At 49.9% G+C, this 19681-nt stretch overlaps 1 protein-coding gene across 11 annotated transcripts in view; it reads left to right on the top strand.

Annotated features, from left to right (window-relative positions):
* Nucleotides 1–19681, top strand: part of NINL (ninein like) — a 70802-nt gene that overhangs the window by 39008 nt on the left and 12113 nt on the right. For 8 of the 11 annotated variants that reach the window (XM_073339954.1, XM_073339959.1, XM_073339960.1 and 5 more), the window contains 9 exons: nt 738–905; nt 1991–2127; nt 2337–2477; nt 3805–3979; nt 8933–9043; nt 10088–10177; nt 13136–13268; nt 16595–16660; nt 18182–18291. In XM_073339954.1, coding sequence (XP_073196055.1) covers nt 738–905; nt 1991–2127; nt 2337–2477; nt 3805–3979; nt 8933–9043; nt 10088–10177; nt 13136–13268; nt 16595–16660; nt 18182–18291 — 1131 coding nt within the window. The remainder of the gene's footprint in view (nt 1–737; nt 906–1990; nt 2128–2336; nt 2478–3804; nt 3980–8932; nt 9044–10087; nt 10178–13135; nt 13269–16594; nt 16661–18181; nt 18292–19681) is intronic. The other 3 variants (XM_073339961.1, XM_073339962.1, XM_073339963.1) reach the window with 3 other exon arrangements.

Below are 19681 nucleotides of genomic sequence, written 5' to 3'. Positions count from 1 at the left end.
GCTCTGCAGGGACGTCCTGGCTATCAGAATCCAGTCCTTGGAGTAAATTGCACTGAGCTTAATTTGTCTGCCTCACATGTGCAGGGGGCTGGGTTGACCCATCAGGATCTGAACCTAGTTTTGGGGTTGTTCCATCACTCCCACACCAAACGAGTTCCACTTTATCTAGCGACTGACACTTCCAAAGTGCTCTGCCAAACAGACCCAGCTGATTCTGCCCAAGACTTTGTGGTACAGGTCGGTATCGTGATGCTCTGCTACATCTGGGGAACTGACATACACACAGCTAAGGGCCAGAATTTCAAAAGTGGCCTCTAATTTTGTAGGGTTGGGTGCCCAGCTTCAGACCCCTCCACGTGACTTCCAAGAGATTCAGAGCAGCCCCAGCTCCCCCAGAGTTCATTGAGACATGCTGAGCATCCACAGCTCCAAAATTCAAGCTCTTGGTGTCCAAAGCTGAGCGTTCAGGAATCGGCGAACCCAGAAGGGGAGGGCGTTCTGGAGAATTTGAGCCTAGGTGGTTTGCCCAAGATTCTGTATCAATGTTACGGCAGCACTGGGATTGAACTCGGGGCTTCCTGGCTCCGAGCGCCTAGATCCTGCTGCTTCTTAGCTCAGAGTGTTTCCGTCTTCTCCAGTATTTATTACATGCCAGCAGTCTGTTTGCAGGACTGAAGTGTGTGTTCTTGATGCCTCAAAATGCCTTGCTCAGCTGACTCATCTCAGTTGATTTCCAGGCTTCCGAGGAGAATGGGCTTAGAATTGCTACTCCGTTGTTACTGTCCAGCTACGAGTGTCTGCGTCCCTTCTCCTGCATCAATGACGGCAGCGGCTTTGCGAGTCCTGCACAGATCCTCTCCATCTGGGCCCAGGAAGGAGTTGAAAACTGCAAGGAGATTCTCAAGGTTTTACAGATTACTTTATTGATTGATTTTAGAATTGCTTTTCCGTGTTACTGCGAGCCCTCTAGCTTCCTGCTTATGGGGAATGGAGGAGGGATGGCAGATGCCAGATTTGCATGGGGATTTCTATCGTCTGTAGCCAAGGGGTAACTATCTGAGCACTTCCTTATGATGGGCCACCAGCCTGGGAACCGAGGGGCACGGTCTGTACTCAGGGGCATAACACTTTTGAGATGTAATTTCTTGTTCCCTGTCCTATATCACCATCCCTGTCTCACTCCAACAGAGAGGCAAGTAATTCAGCTTAAAACATTACTGTAGGAGTCACTACTATCGGTGTCTCTTGTCTTGTACTTAGATTATCAGCATCTTGGGACAGGGACTGTTGCTCTGTTTTGTGTTTGTACAGTGCCTGGCACAGTGGGATCCTGGTCCGTGCCTTCTAGCCACAGCCACAAAACAAGTAATGTAATAGCAATAATAAAGATGTGCAAAGCTCTCTTTTCTATTCCCTCGTCCAGTTGCTCATGATTTGCTGAAATGTGGGCAGACATTGTTCGGTTTTAGGACTGCCTGTCCTGGGCTATGATCCGTTCCGCATCGCATATTTCTCGTGCTGCTTTGAGCAACCTGACGATGATTGGGGTTGTGAACAACAGCAACCTCCTGCTGCTGTTCGTGTTCCAAATAAACGTCAGCCTTTGCCCGGTTCGTGATGAAGAGGCCGGGTCCCGGCATCTACAGGGCTGGGTTCTTGAGCCAGTGATCTAGTGCACAGCAAGCGCTATTCAGTAAATGTTCTCTGTCAGACCTGCTCTGCGGTATCCGCTGTGTGCACGTAGGAGAGGAAGGATGGCTCAGTGGTTAGTATGCTAACCTGGGACTTGAGAGAGCCAATTCCTTTCTCTCCTGCAGACACTTTGTGTGACCTGGGGCAAGTCACTTAGCGTCTCTGCTCCCCATCGGTGAACACAGGGGAAGTGCTATTTTAGGTTGCGAGGCGCTCAGGTGCTCTGGTAATGAGGGGGTGGGAGGCATTGCGTACCTGAGAGAGAGAACTTCAGGGGGCTGTTCTTGAATTTTTGCAGAGTCTGGATTTCAGCCTGGAGGAGAAAGTGAGCCTGGCGGAGCTGGCTGTGGCCTTTGACAATGAGCTGATGGTTTCCAAGAGTGGAGTCCAGCATGCGGCCTTTGCTTCCTACAAACATGAGCTGAACTACCTAGAGTAAGGCGTCTGCTCTTCCCTGCCCTGCTTGGCGGGGTCTCTGTACTAGAGCCGACAAAGGCTCTTATTTGTTTTGGTCTCAGGCCAGGTGAGACGTGTGCCGGACGTAACTGTGTGTGGGCACTCGTGGGCTCCTCTGAGGGGGTGCTTCTCTCCGGACGCCGGGAAGCCTTTGTCATACTGTCAGCATCATCTGCCTGTCCTTGCAGGGCCCAGGTGGAGCAGGTTTCCAGGGAGCGAGACAAGGCAAGGCTGGACTTGGAGAAGGCGGAGAAACTAAACCTGCAGCTCGTTAAGGAAGTGGATGATCATCATGAGGCCATGGAGCACCACCATGAGAGCAAACTGAAGTATGGGAGAGCAGCCTGTGTGCCTGTATACAATGTCTCCTGTGGATTGGTACACAGACAGCCAGATTCTCTGTCTGTGTGACCTGGGTGCAGCTCCACTGATCCACTCACTTCAGCGGAGCTTTGCCCATTTACACCAGGTGTGGGTCTGGTGCTCACGGATTTCAGCATTAGCAAGTAACCTGCATGTCTTACGGTATGCATGGTGTGCAGCCCCATTGTGAAGTCGAATGCTGCCATTAGGCTACAAAGATTTGAATAAGTTTCCAGCAATGTGACTGATATTGACCAAAAACTCACAAGAGTTTGAGCACTTCCCCTTTATAGACTTTAAGGCCAGAAGGGACCATCATGATCATCTAGGCTGACCTCCTGCACATCGCAGGCTACAGAACCTTCCCCACCCACTCCTGTAATAGACCCATAACCTCTGGCTAAGGTACTGATGCCCACAAACCATGGTTTAAAGACTTCAAGTTGCAGAGAATCCACCATTTACACTAGTTTAAACCTACAAGTGACCTATGCTGCAGAGGAAGGTGAAAACCCCCCAGGGTCTCTGGTAATGTGACCTGGGTGAAAATTCCTTCCCAACCCCAAATATGGCGATCAATGACGCTGAGCATGTGGGCAAGACCCACCAGCCTTTGGTATTTGAAGGGAAATATAGGTATTTTCACTCCTGTATCAGAGTGAGTTCCCTATCTGAGGAGGAGCAGAAGTGATGCTCTAATAACGCTTTAATTGGTTGTTTGGTTTTTTTTCAAACTTGAAAATAAAATTCGACTCATTTTCCATGTAGCTAGCCATTTTCTTCCTGTCCTGTTTTTATACACATCTCACACACGCACCCACCCACCCACCCCAGAACTCTCTCAGTCACACACACACACGTTTTGGAGCCAGTTATTAGTGGATGAGAGCAGGGGGAAGTGACCATTTGAAAGACAAGATGCGGGTTTGGATAAGGAGTGGCCTGGGACTCAGGGACCCTGCGAACCCTGGGACAATTCTCTTTTTCAGAAGAGACACTTTAGTCCAACCCAAGTTATTGGGCTCAGTGCCAGGTAACTGAGTGAGGGTTTCTGCACTACAGGACGTCAGACTAGATGACCTAATTGTCCCTTCTGGCCTTAAAATCTATGACAATGCCGAGGGTGGGACTTGCCACAGCATCTATGTGACTTGGGAGCACAAGTGCATTGAAAGCCTGAGAGAATTGTGCTCCCAAGTCACGTAAGAGCCTTTGGGAAATCTCAGTCTTCACAGTCACTTGCCCATGGTGGCTTTCTGCTGGACACTGAGCAGGGATGCTTGTCTGTTGCAGAGATCTGGAGCAAGACTATCGAGGGAAGCTGAGCATTATTAAATCTGACGTGGAGACAGACCGAGCGCTCCTCTTGCAACAAGTGACTGATCAGCAAACCAAACTGGAAGTGGATATAAAACTCCTCCAAGGCGAAAAGACCAGCCTGAGGGAGAAGCTGACCTTAGCAGTACAGGTGAAGCCACTACCCTGGGAGCCTATCGCTGCAAGGGGGTGCCCGATGTGCAGTCTGTGGTGTTCCTGCCGGATTGATGGGAGAGGCCGGGAGCCAGGCTAACATGGAAAACCCTCCTGTCTGAAATCAAACTTTTTGCTGCGGGAACTGTAACCTTTTTAAATAGGACAGAGGAGGTAGAAACACACACCCGGCAACATGCTCATATCACCTAGAAACAAACCCCTCCCCGCGAAACAGAACACTGCCCACACACCTCCCTCCTGGGGAGAGGATGAGAGAGGCAAGCCACACGTGACAGACCTTCGCCATGAATAAGAGCCCATAGAGAACAGAGTAGTGTTTAAAAGCAAGAAATCATGGGTTTTCTTCTTCACATCTCCTGATCAGGGTCTTACATTAGGCCAGCCCTCCCCTGAAAACATTATTGGAAGGTTATAGAACAGAAAAAGGGATTCTCCCATTAAGTTAGCAGCTCTTTCCATAAGGTAAGCGACCACCGCACCGCGTGGCTGTGCTCGGCCATGCTGATGGAGCTGTGTGTTGTGGGCAGAAACACGCTCCAGAAGAATTGCCCAAACTGGCTAGCTGCATTATGGATTGGAGTGTGCGTTTGTGAAGCATCAGGGAATATAACAGTAGGTCATTGCTTCCAGGCTCTGATGGCTTGGCTCTCTGCCATCCCATGTTCCTGCCTTAAAGCTCAGGAGGGAAACCCACTGGGATGTTAATGGTCCCCGTTGCGGGTCAGGCACACCCAGTCCCCTCCCGGGGTGGGGCACGAGTCTTGATGGGCCTGCGGTCATGCCTGTGCACCCCTGGCTCAGGACTGTGCGGCCTAGCAGTCAAAGTCAATAACTGCCCCCAGGCTCGGGGCAGAGTCAGTCATTGTCAGGATGGGCCACCACCTCAGGGGGAGCAGCAGCCAGGATAGGGGGACCTGGGCCCTCCCTCTCCACCGGGTCCCAATCCAGGGCTGTGTCGGTGGCAGGGTTGCCTGCCACCAGCTCGGCAGGGATCCGGCCAAAACACGCCAAACTAACCTCTGGTTGTCCAACCAACTCCCCGCAAAGACTCCCTGGGTTACTTCCTACCCACTTCTACGCATCTTGTGGCTTCCTAGTTCCCCCAGTTCCTTCTCCCTCTGTAACATCCAGCGCCTGGGGGTTGCTATCAGTTGGCTGGCCTCCACGTCGTGGAGTGCCCACGGACCTTCATCAGGGGCCAGCAGCATACCTCCTTCCCCTATGGTGGTCTGCCCAGACTGAGCCAGGCTGCTCCCTTTTATACTGGTGTTGCACTTCGAGCATGCCTAGTAGGGCCGTGGGGGTGTGGTTTCCTCAGCCCACAGTGAGGGGTTAACCCCTGCAGTCCCAGTGCAGGGCATGCATGCCCCTTCACAGTCCCCTATTGCCTGAGATTACATCTTTGAATAGATTCATTTAGGATACTTAACAGGTTTAACAAGCACCTAATGTAACCTATTCCATGGCTGCTTTAGTCTGGGGTTTGTCCAGTCCATCACAAGTCCTTTTTTTTTTAATTTTCAGTGTAATCTCTGCCTCTTTCCCTCCCCTCCCCCCGCATGGCCAACAGATCAGAACCAGGCTGGCCTTTGTGGGCCCAGCTGTTTTACAGAGACAGACCCCGCTGCTGCAAACACTTTGGCTTGTAACTGTGTGCACTTACGTGTGAGTACAGCACCTAAAATGATGGGGCTCTGATTCCTTGATTGGGGCCTCCGGGCGCCACCACACTAGCTGCAGCGAAGTCGTGAGTGTGTGCAGAATCCTGCCCTTAATGATCCTGATGGACGCCCCATCCTTTGAAAGCTATTTGTGCAGAGTGGACGTCATTCTCAAACCTTCCCCCTAGTTCAGCTACAACTCCTTGTGCAGGAGTCACTGGGCGAGACTCTCCGGCCGGTGAAACTAGGGGATCATGACTGTGTCTGCTGGCCTGAAAATCTGTGAGTCAAAAAAAAAGTTTGATTTTTTTTTTCAAAAAGTCAATGGAAATATTTTTTACATTTTTTTAATATATAAAAAATTGAATTTTAAATGAAAATATTTGTAAAAAAAATATTTTTCACTAAACAACTCCTCCTCAGACTTCCCACAGAAATCCTGCTCTGAGTTGAAATATGGCCAAGGGAGCCAGCTGAGAACTTTTTCACTGAATAGTTTCCCCTGGGGAAAAAATGCAGTTTTGTCCAAATGAAAATGTTTCAGGGGCATGTCAGTTTTGACAGAAGAAAGTCAAAATGTTTCGGTTTTAGTGTCAGCATTTCATTCGAGAGAGACCAGGTGGGTAAGTTAATCTCTCTTATTGGACCAGCTTCTGTTGGTGAAAGGGACAAGTTAGTCCATGGTTTTTAGAGCCTAGCAGAGTTAAGCATTCAGGCTCCCAGGCTTGTCTTTTGAGGGTGTTGTGCAGGTTTCCTTTGAAGATGAGGACTGAGAGGTCAGCTATAAAGTGATCCCGCTGTGAAAAGTGGTGACCCACGGGTGATAGGGTGTTCTTGTCTTTTGTAATTTTTCTGTGCGGATTCATTTGAGGGCGCAGTGATTGTCTAGTGTCACCCACATAGCTGTCAGGGCATTTGATGTACTGGATGAAGTACACCTCACGTTGTGATAGGCATGTGTGGGACCCATCGATCTTGAAAGGTGTATTCTGAGGGGGTGTTGCTCACTGTAGCAATGGCGATATGTCTGCAGGTTTTGTATCTGTTGTTCCAGCAAGGTCTGGTGCTGCTTTGAGTTGGTGTGTCCTGGTCTGTGAGGAGCTTGCTTCTGATGAGGAGCTTGGAGAGGTTCGGGGGGATGATGTTTGAAGACCAGTGGAGGGTGTTCAGGGAAGATTTCTACAGCCAGACACCCAGATACCACAGAACTTGCTCCAAAGAGAGAGTCCAGGATATGCACTTTCACACACTTAAAACCACCTTCCCTAACCAAGGCTGCCCCACCAGAGAAGTAGATCACATCATGGAACGGGCCGCCCTGGGAGAATAAGTCCAATACAAAATAACGTCTCCACTTCCCGACCACAAACCCTTAGTTGTCACCTGCCACCCCGCACTTGAACCCGTACATGGCATCATCAAACAGTTACAGCTGATATTTGATGGGGAGTACATCCTGAAAGAAATCCCCCACCCCGCCCACAGAAATGTCAGAATTTCCCAGGGAACAGAAATTCCGGCTCCCGACCAGTTCTCGAGGCGAGTGAACTTTCAGGGGGCTAGGTCCTTTGGGGGCTGCTGTGTCAGAAGGGGTGAAGGAAAACTGGGCTTTATAATTAAGGCTATGTTTTAGTCACGGGTATTTTTAGTAAAAGTCATGGACAGGTCACAGGCTGTAAACAAAAATTCACGGGCCCGTGACCTGTCCATGACTTTAGATAAAAATACTTGTCCTGAATAAGACATGGGCGGGGGGCGCAGGTGCTCGGGGGAGGGCCGGGGGCAGTCCGGGGGCACCGCGGGTGCTAAGGGAGGTGGCCAGGGACCCCCGCTGGTGCTGGCGGGGGCCGGGGGGATTGGGCCATGGCACGCGGCCCTGGATCCCCGCTGGGGGCAAGGTGGGCCAGGCCATCCAGGAGCTGCAGGGGGGCCATGCCAGTGGGAGCCGAGGAGCCCCCCACCCCAAAGTAAGTGCCCCCCATACTCCCCAACCCCCTGCCCCTAGCCCTAAGCCCCCTCCCACACACCCAAACTGCTGCTTCTGATCCAGGGGCTGCTTGGCTCGGGCAGCCCCTGAGCCAGCACCAACTGCTGCAGAAGTCACGGAAAGTCACAGAATCTGTGACCTCCGGGACAGACTCGCAGCCTTATTTATAATAAGCCTTAATTCTGCCCTGGCTGCCACCGTTCTGCAATTTAGCTCACGACTGTTGCTGATCATGACGTTCCGACTCTCACACACGATGTTCAGCATTCTCATTCCACCCTTCTGCTGGTCGTGCATTCAGTGAAGAGACCCGGCTAGATTTAGCAGCAGTCAGGGGCATCCTGGGTGGCCTTAGCCTCTCTGTGCCAGCATCACTCCGGTTTGCTATAGAGACTTGTGCTGCTCTTTCTGAGACCCCGATCCTGCAAGCTGCTGTGCACATGCATGGCCTGTGTCCCACTGAAGTCAGTGGGGCAGGGTCTCCGGTGCAGGGGTCTCCCTGCGTGGGACAGCTTGCAAAATCTGGGCCTAATTTCTTTGCACCCCTTTAACAACATCCGTTTAGCCGCAGAGCCAGTTAAAGTGGTCCAGTGCCCTTGCTTGGCTGCAGTCATACTGAGATAAGCCCCTTACAGCAGGGCCCACATTAGGGGGCTGCACTGCTTTAACTATTTCTGTCTAAACAGAGAATAACTAAAGTGGCACAAAGTCTGTGTGTTGACCAGGCGTCAGCCCGGCATGCAGAATCCGTGACTATGGGTTACGGACTCTGCCGAGACCGTCCTCATCGCTGTAGTGTTCTAGCAACCGCCAGTCACGCAGTAAGTGACGTAGCAACGCACCTGTCACGGGTGGTTCGTTCCCTCCTCCTCTCCCCGGGGGAGAATTGTGTGGGGAGGAAGGAGAGAATCAGCATGTCCTGTCTGAGGCTACACTGGGAGCTAGGGCTGTGTCTTCCCTCTCACAGAGCTGGCTCAAGCGTAAATAGCCGTGTAGCTGTGATAGCATTGGCAGGAGAGACACAAACCCACCTGAAACCGCTGCCTGGGCCCTGCTGTCGCTATTTACAGGAGCTCAATGGAGTGAGCACACAAGCGGCTATGCCTGGCTCGCAGGGCAGACGTAGCCTAAAACCGCCTTCTCCCTAAATGTGAGCTGCGCTGGAGTAAACTGTGCCGTCATTCAAAGGTGTCCCACAAGGAAGGTGCATGGCGCAGGCATCCTCTAAACATCAGTACAGTGGGCATTAAACAAAGCTCCCTTTCCCCCCTATTTAAAGGAAAACAGGAGGTTACAGAGTGAGGTTACGGCAATAGTTGAAAAGCTGTCGGAGTCAGAGAAACTGGTGTCGAAGCTGCAGAAGGAGCTGGACTTCATGCTGAAAGACAAGGTAACGTTCACTTCTTCAAACAGCACTTTTTCTGGAGCTGCTCCAAAAATGCCTGGTGTTTTATGGGGAAAACGTTTCCTTTTTCCAGAACCCCTCTCACCAAAATGTTCCCTTTTTTGCAATGAAAAACTGAAATTTTTGGCTTTCAAAAATGTTTGTTTGATTTTTTTTTTAATGGAGTTTTCAGAAATGCAAAACTTGCACAGAAATACTTTCTTGTGTCCAAAAACCAGAAAATTTCTACTAAAACGAAACCTTCTGGTTGGAAATTTAATTTTGGTCAGAAAAATAATTTGAGCTCTAACCTTTTCCTCTGTCACTGCGATTGATACAGGAAAGTGGGCAGGGCTTGGAAAATGGACCTGACGCCCGTGAGGCAGTGTGAAAATATCTGTCAAACCACACCCCCTCCCCAGTGGCCTCACTCCCTGCAATTTAATGCTCTACCCTGAGTCATGACCTGTGTTCGTTCTGTACTTTCTTCCCTATCTCAGATCATGGTGGATCTTTCCCTTTCATGTCTTCCGTGTCTGTCTCTTCTTTCCTTGCTCGCCTTTCCTCTCTCTCCCCCTGTGTTGTGTGCTCTGCCGCCGTCTGTTTTCTGACTTCATTCTTCTCTCATTCCCCGCTCCCCCGACCCAAAATGGCTCACTCTTCTTTTGCCCCACCAGTCTCTCCCTGGCACCCAGGGCGTAGATTCCAGACCGAGGACTAAACCTAGTAGCCAAAGGCTGATACAAAATGTGGACTCCCCAGCGTCTTTTGGAAATGGCCTGGTGACCAGCCGACCCCCCTCTCTGGGCTTCTGCTAGCTGCTCAGCTTTCTTAAAAATCAGGTCACTCTGGGCCTGGTCCAAAGCCCACTGAAGTTCCTGGGAGTCTTTCCGTTGATTTAAAGGACTTTGCAGCAGGCTCTTCTGTAGATGCCTAAATATTGACTTTTAGGAGTTTACCTTTAGGTCTTGTAGCACTGTCAGAGGGGTGTTAATTCCTCCTTTTCCTGTGTGTAATGCATTTCTGGGGCTCTCTCTCTCCGTGTTGTAGCTGGGCGTGGTGGATCCACACAGCACAGAGCTGCTCCTTCAGGAAGAACGTTTTGCAGCGATCATAAAAGAATATGAGCTGCAGAGTCGGGTATGTACGGGCAGCGCCGTTCAAGAAAGCTGTTGTGATGACAGTGTGCTCCACGTCCCTGGTAGGGGCGAGGGTTGTGGCGGAGCCGTCCTGGTTCAGAGGTGGTGGAATTGACATGCAGGCTCTGCCCCGTCTTGGCAGAACCCCGCTGGGGAATATTTTGCGGGGCCTCCACACTAGCCCAGCTGGGCAACTCGCACTTCATGGCAGTTCAACACAAGGGTCTTTCAGCCCTCTCTGTTCTGGGTGCATCTTGGGGTGCTTGGGATCATCACCCCCACCCCAAATTTTAAATCCTCTCCTTTCCTAGGCTCCCCTGCTCAATCTGCAGTTTCTGTACCCTAGTTCAGTTCTGCAGCTACATGGGGGCGGGGGGGAATGTTTTCAAAAGTGCCTAAATGCCATTTCCAGCATAGACGGTGGCATGTAGAAGCCTACGTCTCACTGAAAGTCAGTGGCACTCAGGCGCTGACCTCACTGAAAACTTCCCCGTGATCTCAGTCACATCCTGGTCACTGCAGGGTGCAAATGAGTCCTGGAGCACACCCCGTTCGCGTGTGCAAAGGGGGAGGCCCTGCATAGCCCTGAGAGATGAGCACTGAGGCTTAGAATAGCATCTGGCCTCCCACATGGCAGCATGTTCTGTAGTCTGCAGAACCCTGGACCAACCCCGAAATTTTATTTGATCCCATTGTAGGTTAAAGCTGATAAAACACAAATGGAGCAAAAACTTGAGGATAGGTTTTTATAAAACGCCCCCAGTGTCACTAATGATTTCCCGAGAAGGGCTGGCGTGCCCTAAAGATCCCTCAGGGTAGCTGCAAGTTCATCAGAAACCACGGTGATGGGCATGATAGACAAACCTAGGGGCCTGGTTAAATTGATCCCTGGGAGCACAGGTGTTCTGAGGGGTGGGTCTTTTATTTTTCAGGAAACATAACTTTGTTCGAAGCCTTTTTTTAAAAAAGAAAGAAGAATCTATTGAGAAGTATCCGCTGTGTATGCCAGAATTTCATTCCTTTCTTTGTTGACTGGGTGTCTTAAGGGGCTTGCTGTAGCAAGGCAGTGTGTTCTCGTGGATAGAGCACTGGGCTGGTACTCAGACCTGAGTTCAGTTCCCAGCTGTGCCATTGGCCTGCTGGGTGACCTTGGGCAAGTCACTTTGCCTCCCTGTGCCTTGGTTTCCCCATATGAGGACCATGCTCCTGAACTCCTTCGTGAAGAATGTGCTATGGGAGTTACTGGTGAAAAGTGGTAGATAGGAGCTAGGTACTATTATTGTATTCGATTGAGAGTTTATTTCTCACCCTCCTTAGGTCTGGAATGAGCCCTTGCTCAAAGCCCTTTGTGTGGGGCAGTCCCCTAGAGGAGCCGTAGAGAGTCACGATTCCTTCCCTGGCACCCCTTCGCTCCCCAGGGAGTGACTTCCTGCAGCTCTCTCCTCCATGCTGTTTAATTCCCCTGCCTTGTGGGGACCACCCACTGGGACAGCAGAATGCTGTGCCACCCCTTATTCTGGGCTGGGTCTTGGGGCCAACATCTAGCCCTGTTTGTAAACTGAGCAGTAGCTGTAGAAATCGAGAGGGGCTGTTCTTATAGACCATCAAATGATGTCACCTCCCTACGGCCAGTGCAACTGTTACTGTTCCGTGTAGCTGTTGTTAGAAGGTATATTATCAACTCACCTCTTCCTGTTTTTCTTTCCCCAAATCTCACAAAACCCCAACTCCCCCCAATTCGGTGCTAGAGGGTGAAGGTGAGCACTCCTACCTTGTGCATGCATGATTCAGACATTCTTGTTGTGACTTTCACATCCTGCATGGTCTCTTGGCACAGCCTGAAATCTTGGGTGTTTACAAGGATCATTCTCTCAAATGCTTGAGATTATGTTGTTAATTGACTCGTGTATTTTGTATATCGTGACTCACTTAGTCTTTGTAACTGGTTTTCTCTGTGTGTGCTTTGAACATGCCAGATGTCTGCACTTCATGTACACTTGTCACCAGTTTTCCTGTTCCAAAATGCTAACTGTGTAGATTGCAGTGTTGTTGTAGCCGTGTTGGCCCCAGGATATTAGAGAGACAAGGTGTGGGAGGTAATATCTTGTATTGGACCAACGTCTGTTGGTCAGAGAGACAAGCTTTCCAGCTTTCACAGAGCTCTTCTTCAGTAGATTGTTGTCTAAACAACCTTGGTGATACCACCTAGTACAAGGCGCAAGTCAGCAAAAGCACTTTTATGCATCCGATGAAGTGGGCTGTAGCTCACAAAAGCTCATGCTCAAATAAATTGGTTAGTCTCTGAGGTGCCACAAGTCCTCCTTTTCTTTTTGCGAATACAGACTAACACGGCTGCTACTCTGAAAAAAGCGCTTAGCACATACTTAGTTTTGAGCAGGTGCTTACACCCATCCCTATTGAGCGAAGCATTTACACATGGGCTTAAGTCCCATTGAAGTTACAACAGAAGGCAAGTGTGTGCTTAATTTGTTCTCAGTGTGACTTCCGTGAACTGCAACAGGAGAGAGGCTCTGTCTTCTCTGCAGAGTTAGCTCAAGCTAAGTTACTCCTCTAGAGTTGTCCTAGTTCTGGCGAAAGCCAGCCACCATGTGAAATAACACCCACTGGTTCGGCACTTGCTGGTGTGAACTTGGAACGGGGTTCAAGAATCCTGCATCTGGATTGGCTATCACCTGCCTGATTGACAGATGAGGGGGGTTGCCCATTGGTCCATACTGGTGTCGCTATATTACAGAGATCGATTAATGATATGACGTACGCGTATGTCCACGCGCCTCTTGTCCCAGGCTGGCTGACCCAGGGCCTGACTGCGGGAGGGAGGAGCACCCACCGTTTCCACACACCCCCGCCCCGGGAGCTGTGGGCACTTGGCACTTCTGAGGTAGTGCTGTGGCTGGTCTGTGTCGGGTTTAAATGAGATCTGCTGTGTGCCCTGCAGGAGTTACGGGATAAAAACGATGAGCTGCAGACGGAGCTAGAAAGGCTGCATTCCCACCTGCAAGAAAGCCAGTACCGCAGGGCCTGGCGGAAAATGAAGGAGACTAAGCCGGGAGGAAGGCTGCTACCTGCTGGTAACGTTACTGAATTGCAGGGAGGGGGAGACGCTATCCTATGTAAACTCCGTTCGTACAGCAAAAGGTCCATGAAAATTCGAGTTACGCTGAAATTGCCCCATAGTTCAGCACGTTACACTTGGATCTTGCAGCCCATGTGGCGTATAAAATCACTCTGTTTCCTGGCCCTATGGCTGAGTATCAGATAAGCTACAGCAATCCCACTAGAACTAGCTGAGGTCAGGGTGGAGATTGGGATTTACAAAGCTGACCGGGAAACTCCATTGAAACAACCAGGAGTTGTGTGGCTAAATCCCTCTGTTGGCTTTGAAAACCGCAGCTGTACACCGTTTCTCTGACTGTCGGAGCATGAGCCAGGCCACTTCCACAAGCGCTTTGCACAGAGAGCTGCAGGTTCGGATGATGCTGTGCTGGAGGATCGGGCACATAGCTAATGAAAGTTTGCTTACAGGGGGTATAATACTTCAAGGTATGTCTGTACTGCAGTCACAGGGTAGGACTGCAGCGCTCAAGTAGACATGCCCGAGGGAAATAGACTAAAGCTAGTTCGGATCCGGGAGCAGAAGGCAGCATGGAGTAATGGCCTGAGTAATTACCCATGGATCCAGGCAGCTTGCTACGGCTTCACTGCTCTGCTGGCACCACTAGCTGAACCGATGCTAGCTCAGGGATGTCTGTGCGAGCTGCAGTCACCCCCTGTGCTGGCCACGTAGACGCAGCCTCTGGCTGCGACGCACTGGGAGACGGACTGTTCCAGGTAGCACTGTACACTTGGTTTTTTGTTGTGCAGCGAGTTTGGCAGATTGGATTAAAATTCCTTCAAAAGTTTGTTTTTAAAAATAAGCCCTTTTCTAAATGACATGGTGCATTTCACTGTCTCCTTTCCTGCCCCCTCTCCCACCACACCAATGTTCCTCAAAGGCGCTAGACCACGTGGTGAATGGGGGAATCCTGCCAGCTAGCGCTGGACGCGTGAAGTGACTCCCTAAGTGTTTGGTGAGTTAGTTCATGGTCTGATGGACCTCGCTGCCAGGAGAGTCTCTCTCGTCCAGAGGGGCTGGTGCTGGGCGGGGGCTGCTACACCACCTGGCTGGAAGTGGTTTCCATCACATGCAGGGTTTACAGTTTGGTTCAGTGGCTCTCAGCACCCCCACTATACACATTGCTCCAGCACCCCTGCTCTCGTCTTTAATCCCCATGCGTTTCAGGGTTGGGGGGTTTCAGCTAAGCCCTGTATTTACTTGAGTGAAAACAGATCAGATGCCGTTAATCTTAGTTTGTTTCTAAGGTTAAGAGCTGCCAAATCTGGGGTGGGTGGGGAATGCGGAGTCTAATCTCCATGGCAATGCTCAGCACAGAGCAGACGCTGATAGCAGAGTGTTAGAAACTCCTAACCGCAGTCTCCGTTCTGAGGTCAGACCCATTCTGTGGAGAATGACGAATTCCAAGTATGGTCCATGGGCTAGGCTACAAGGCTGGGCCATGGTAGCACTCCATGTCATTGGGAGCTCTGGACTGAGAGCCAGCGGCACGTGTGGCCCTTATGGAGTACCTGGAGCTCTCTGTCGCGGATGACTTAGTCGGTACCTGATTGTCAGATAAGCTACAGCGTTCCCACTAGAACTGAGGTCAGGGGAGACAGATCTTCACTTCAGGCTGTGGCTGTTTCTGCCCCTTGAGTCTCTTCTTCCCTTCTGCGTGTCGGTCCTTCTTCCTGTCTGTGTGTCTCCACTTTTTTTCCTTGGTATTTCCTTCCATGCAGCAAGTCCCCATTTCCACTCCCACCCAATCTCCTTGTGACATTACCCGGAGTGCAATCTGAACAGCTGTGTCCCCTCAGTTCTCCAACCTGGGGTGCCTTGTACACTGCTTTGCTGTGAGAGCAGCCACTCCTGACCCGCTCGCACCCAGCCTCCAGCATGTAAGTCACTCCCAACCGAATTACATCAAAGCTCCGGCCAGCCACTCATGAATTACGTTACAGGGCAACACCAGCAAACTCCCAGTTTCAGACTTTCCCCCAGAAATGTGCGTCTCGTACTGCCCAGCTCTCTACTGGACAATACAAGATCATGGAAAGTCCGTCATTTTATTAATAGAAAATTATATGCACCAGCCATGTTACCTCAAATGGCGTGTCCCAAACACTTCAGTCCAAACACACGGGTCTAGGTAAAACAATAAAACAAGCTTAACAACTACAGACGATAGATTTTAAGTGATTACATGTAATGAGGCATAACGGTCAGAATTGATTACAAAGAAATAAAAGGTAAAACACAAACTAACACCTAACTTAACCCGCTAAGTGATTTCAAGGCAAAAGTCTCTTTCACCACATGTTCTAGCAGTCTGACTGGCTGAATTCCTTTCTGCCAGGATCCCTCCCCCAGTCCAGTGCTGCTTCCTTTGTCCTTCAAGTGCTGTTGATGCCGTGCGTAGAGATGAAGGGAGAGCTGATTTGAGGTGTCTGTTCCCCATTCTTTATACTTTTTCCTCTTCTTTGAGAATCATCTGCAGCTGGAGTTCAGGAGTCAGAAAGTCTGTGGGGACGGGAACCTCCAGCTGTTTCTTTGCCAAGATGTAAATTTCTCACTCACACCCTTTTTCCTGCCAAAGCATGGCCACTTAACCAGATGATGATCCATTTGATTTCATTGACACCTGGCTAAGGCATCAGTTTGCCTTTTGTCTCTGATTTGTGGTTTGTGGCTGCTTCCCCAGGTTTGGAATACATCTTAATAACATCAGACAGTAGAATCTTACAACTTTGCATACAATGTTGCCATACATATTTGACCAGGACAACTGTGATCAGCAAATCATGAGTTTTCAAATGATACCTTACAAGGCATAGTTTGAACAAAATTTATCATAGTCTTGAAAAAGGGGTGAACGTAGAGTACACCCTGTCACATCCATCCACTAAAACAATGAGCAATTAAATAGTTAATGATATTTTAAATGTCACCACTGGCTGTTAGAACTGACACCCTGGTGAAATTTAATAGGGAGCTGAGGAAGTCACACCTTGTGGCCATGGTTTCAGGCTGCATGCAGACTCAGGTAGACGGCGCTGCCTTGGTTGTATCTGGAGTGTTTTTTCGGCAACCAAGCAGACTGGAGACTCTTTGTTAATGACAGCTAGGATTCCCCATGATCTGAATGCACCAAGGGGGCCATGTAAATCCATCAAGTGAGTTGGATGTTGGACTCCTCGGCTCTAGATGCATGTAGAGCCACCACTTGTATGTCTTCCTTTTGTTACACTGAGTCATCAGAGACGGTTAATAACTCTGTCCTTTCTTCCCCTTGCTTTTAAGACGAGACCCAGAGAGGAGATCAGTCCCTTTTGGTGAGCCAGCAGCTATCTGCTGCAGGCAAAACCGGTAAGGAGCAGCTGTATGTGGGCAGTGATCGTGGCTGGTGTTTACATGGAGAGTATATTAAACTGGTGCCACATTTCTGCATCTACGTGCTTCAAATGGAACTCTGTCTCCTTAAATAATGTCTGCAGCGTTCCCAAGGAAACCAGCGCTCTCTGAGCTTGGGAGTGGCTTGGGAGTGGTTGTTTTTTCTGGAGCCCATTGCCTTGGGCTCAGTCTCGCTTCTTCTTGGAAAAGAGACGGGGTGAGGGGGGTGGATTTGGGAGGCTGTACAAGCTGCCATTCATGGTGCTAACTCCCCATATGTCTGGCTGCTGACTAATGGTTTGACAGCATCCCCTGCAACCTCCGTGGCCTTTGGCTGCTGTTTTTGTGGCGTAGCTGGGCAGTTCTTCGGAGACTGCTCCTGCTGGAGGTTCCCCTGATCTAGAGCTGTCGGGGCACTCCACTGTCCTCTCCCGTGCAGGTAGGTGGATCCTGCTTGTCAGATTGTACTGTAGCAGCAGGACTGTCCCTAACACCTCTAGTTCTTCGTCCACCAGTGATGCTGCATTAGGTGGATCCCTTCTCTTGTAGCAGGGGAGCTGTGGCAGCCCCTGGGGGGACAGGAAGTAGAGAAAAGGAGGACTAGTGGCACCTTAGAGACTAACCCATTTATTTGAGCATGAGCTTTCGTGAGCTACAGCTCACTTCATTGGATGCTGTAGCTCACGAAAGCTTATGCTCAAATAAATGGGTTAGTCTCTAAGGTGCCACAAGTCCTCCTTTTCTTTTTGCGAATACAGACTAACAGGGCTGTTACTCTGAGGGAAGTAGAGAGTTTGTACTTGGGCTGCGAAGCGGGTCTCTCCAAAGCTGCCTCCATCACCAGCTCCTCCATCACACCCAGGACAAGCTGTGGATCTAGTTGTTTGTTCTTCGGGGGAGCTGTGGGCTGTCAGGTGTTTTGAGCACACCATGTGAGTGAGGATTCTGCTTTGTTGAGCACCCACTTACTCACCACTTTGAAGTTAACTCTCAATTTCCTATGCATTTGCAGCTAACCTAGTTACACTGATTTTCATGAGGGAACTGCCCCCCGTTCATTATCACAGGGATAGATAAACTGAAGACAATGTAGATAATACTAGTTCCCTGCAGCATCTCACATCTTTGATCTGAAGGTTAACTGAACAGAGTGGCATACGTAATGTAAGGCAATTCAGACATGAAAAGGATTTAGCATCTACAAGCTAATTTGGTTACATTGGTAAACATCTAACAGGACTCAGGTACACAGACAAACACATTTAGCATCTACCCTTGATTTCTGTTACAACAAAGGAATGGGTTAGTGATGCTGGTCAGTAAATCTTTTTGATATTCACACACAAGTGAAGTGTGCTGCTTACAACTGCAATGCCTCTTGTCAAGCTGTTATGGGTCAGATGCAGGCTGGCTGGTTTGCCAGTGTAATCGTGGGGTGCAGAGCGATCTTCAGTTCTGCACTTGTGGGACCATTTCAAAAAGCTGTTTTCTTTTCAGGCGTCCTTTTTGTAGAAGCAGGTGCCAGTCCAGTGAGTATAGAAACCGAGCTCATGACAGAGCAGCTGAAAGAGCAACTTCAGGACCTGAAAATACAACTGGAAACCAAGGTGATGGGGGGAGAGGGGCCCTGGGGAACTTACAGACGCTGGGGCAGAGCAGTGTGGCTATTTCCTGTCTGCATTCGGGTGACTCAGTGCTCTTAAAGGAAAGGAACTGGAGTCAGCTGGGGCTTGGTTCTACTTTGCACCACAGCTGTTCTAGAGGGAACGGCGCTCCTGATTCATGTGTGGTTCAGGTGGGGGAACTGGGGGGGACAGAGTTATAGGAAGGTGGGGCCGGAGAGATCTGTGCTTTTCCCCTCAGATCCGGGCCATGGATGGTTCTCTAGGGGGTGCTGACTCTGTTTGCGGAGGTGCCAGGGAGAAGTCTGCGTGCCTTCCCGCACCCATCCCAGGGGTGCACAGGACGTCTTGGCAGGCAGCAGGAGTTGAAGCCACAGTTGGCTGTGTGGCTTAGGAAAGACTTGTAAAGGGTTTTGTTCATTTGCAAGGGCACGTCCTATTGCACCAGCCAGCCCAGAGGAAATGCCTGCAGATTGGACACACTTTAAACAAGGAGCTGTGTTTGTTATTGTCTCTTGGAGTTTCTTTCCTCTGGGATTTAAGAGGGATTCCAGGCGTGGTTCTTGCGCTCTGCGAGGATTCTAGATTCTCTGCCCTGTGTCACACCCCTAGTCCTACTAGCAGTAAAAGAGGGATTGGTTCACATGCGGGTTGGAAGGAGAAGTAGCAAAAGAATTCTGTGAACCCCTCCGTGCTTGCCTGAGTCACGGCTCCAATTCGCAGCTATTCAGACTCTATTGGACTAATTTTCATTGTTTCCAATGGGATGGTTGCCTTGTGGGCTCCTGATGGGGTTGTTGAGCTGCTGAAGAAGACACACACATGCCATAATCTTGGGGAGTCCCGGCGGTAAATAGGAACGAGATTTTTCAAAACAATTTAGGGAGCCTTGGATGCTATTGATGCTAATGGGAGCTGTGAGTCCAAATCCCTTGGACAGCATTGTAAATCTCAGCCTTGGTGTCTTGTCTCAGATCAGGTGTATGTCACTGACCTCGGTGGGCTTTGGGCCCATAGTGAGCAATAAGGAAGGTCGTGGTTGGCTTCTGTGTGGATGTTCATGGGGCGGAAGGCGCTCGGTTCCTCCTCACTCCACGGAGGGGCAAGCACATGCTTCCCTGGTTGTGAAGATGTCAGAATTATTCAAAAAGCAAGAATACAGCATAGGATTGCTCTGCTTTTGTTGTAACCCCAGAAAATGTTTAACTGAAATAATAAATCCTATTGCCTTACGTCGTCCACTGGCTTTAATAGAAACACTGCAGGGTTCCTCCAGGAGAGATTTTAAAATCAGAAGAGACCATTGTGGATCATTTAATCTGACCTCCTTGGTATCACTGGCAATTGCATTAGAATGTTTTAACCTAGGTTAAAG

The sequence above is a fragment of the Lepidochelys kempii genome, chromosome 3 (genome assembly GCF_965140265.1).
Source record: "Lepidochelys kempii isolate rLepKem1 chromosome 3, rLepKem1.hap2, whole genome shotgun sequence".
Taxonomy (NCBI): Eukaryota; Metazoa; Chordata; order Testudines; family Cheloniidae; genus Lepidochelys; species Lepidochelys kempii.
This window is presented reverse-complemented; position numbering and strand designations above follow the sequence as displayed.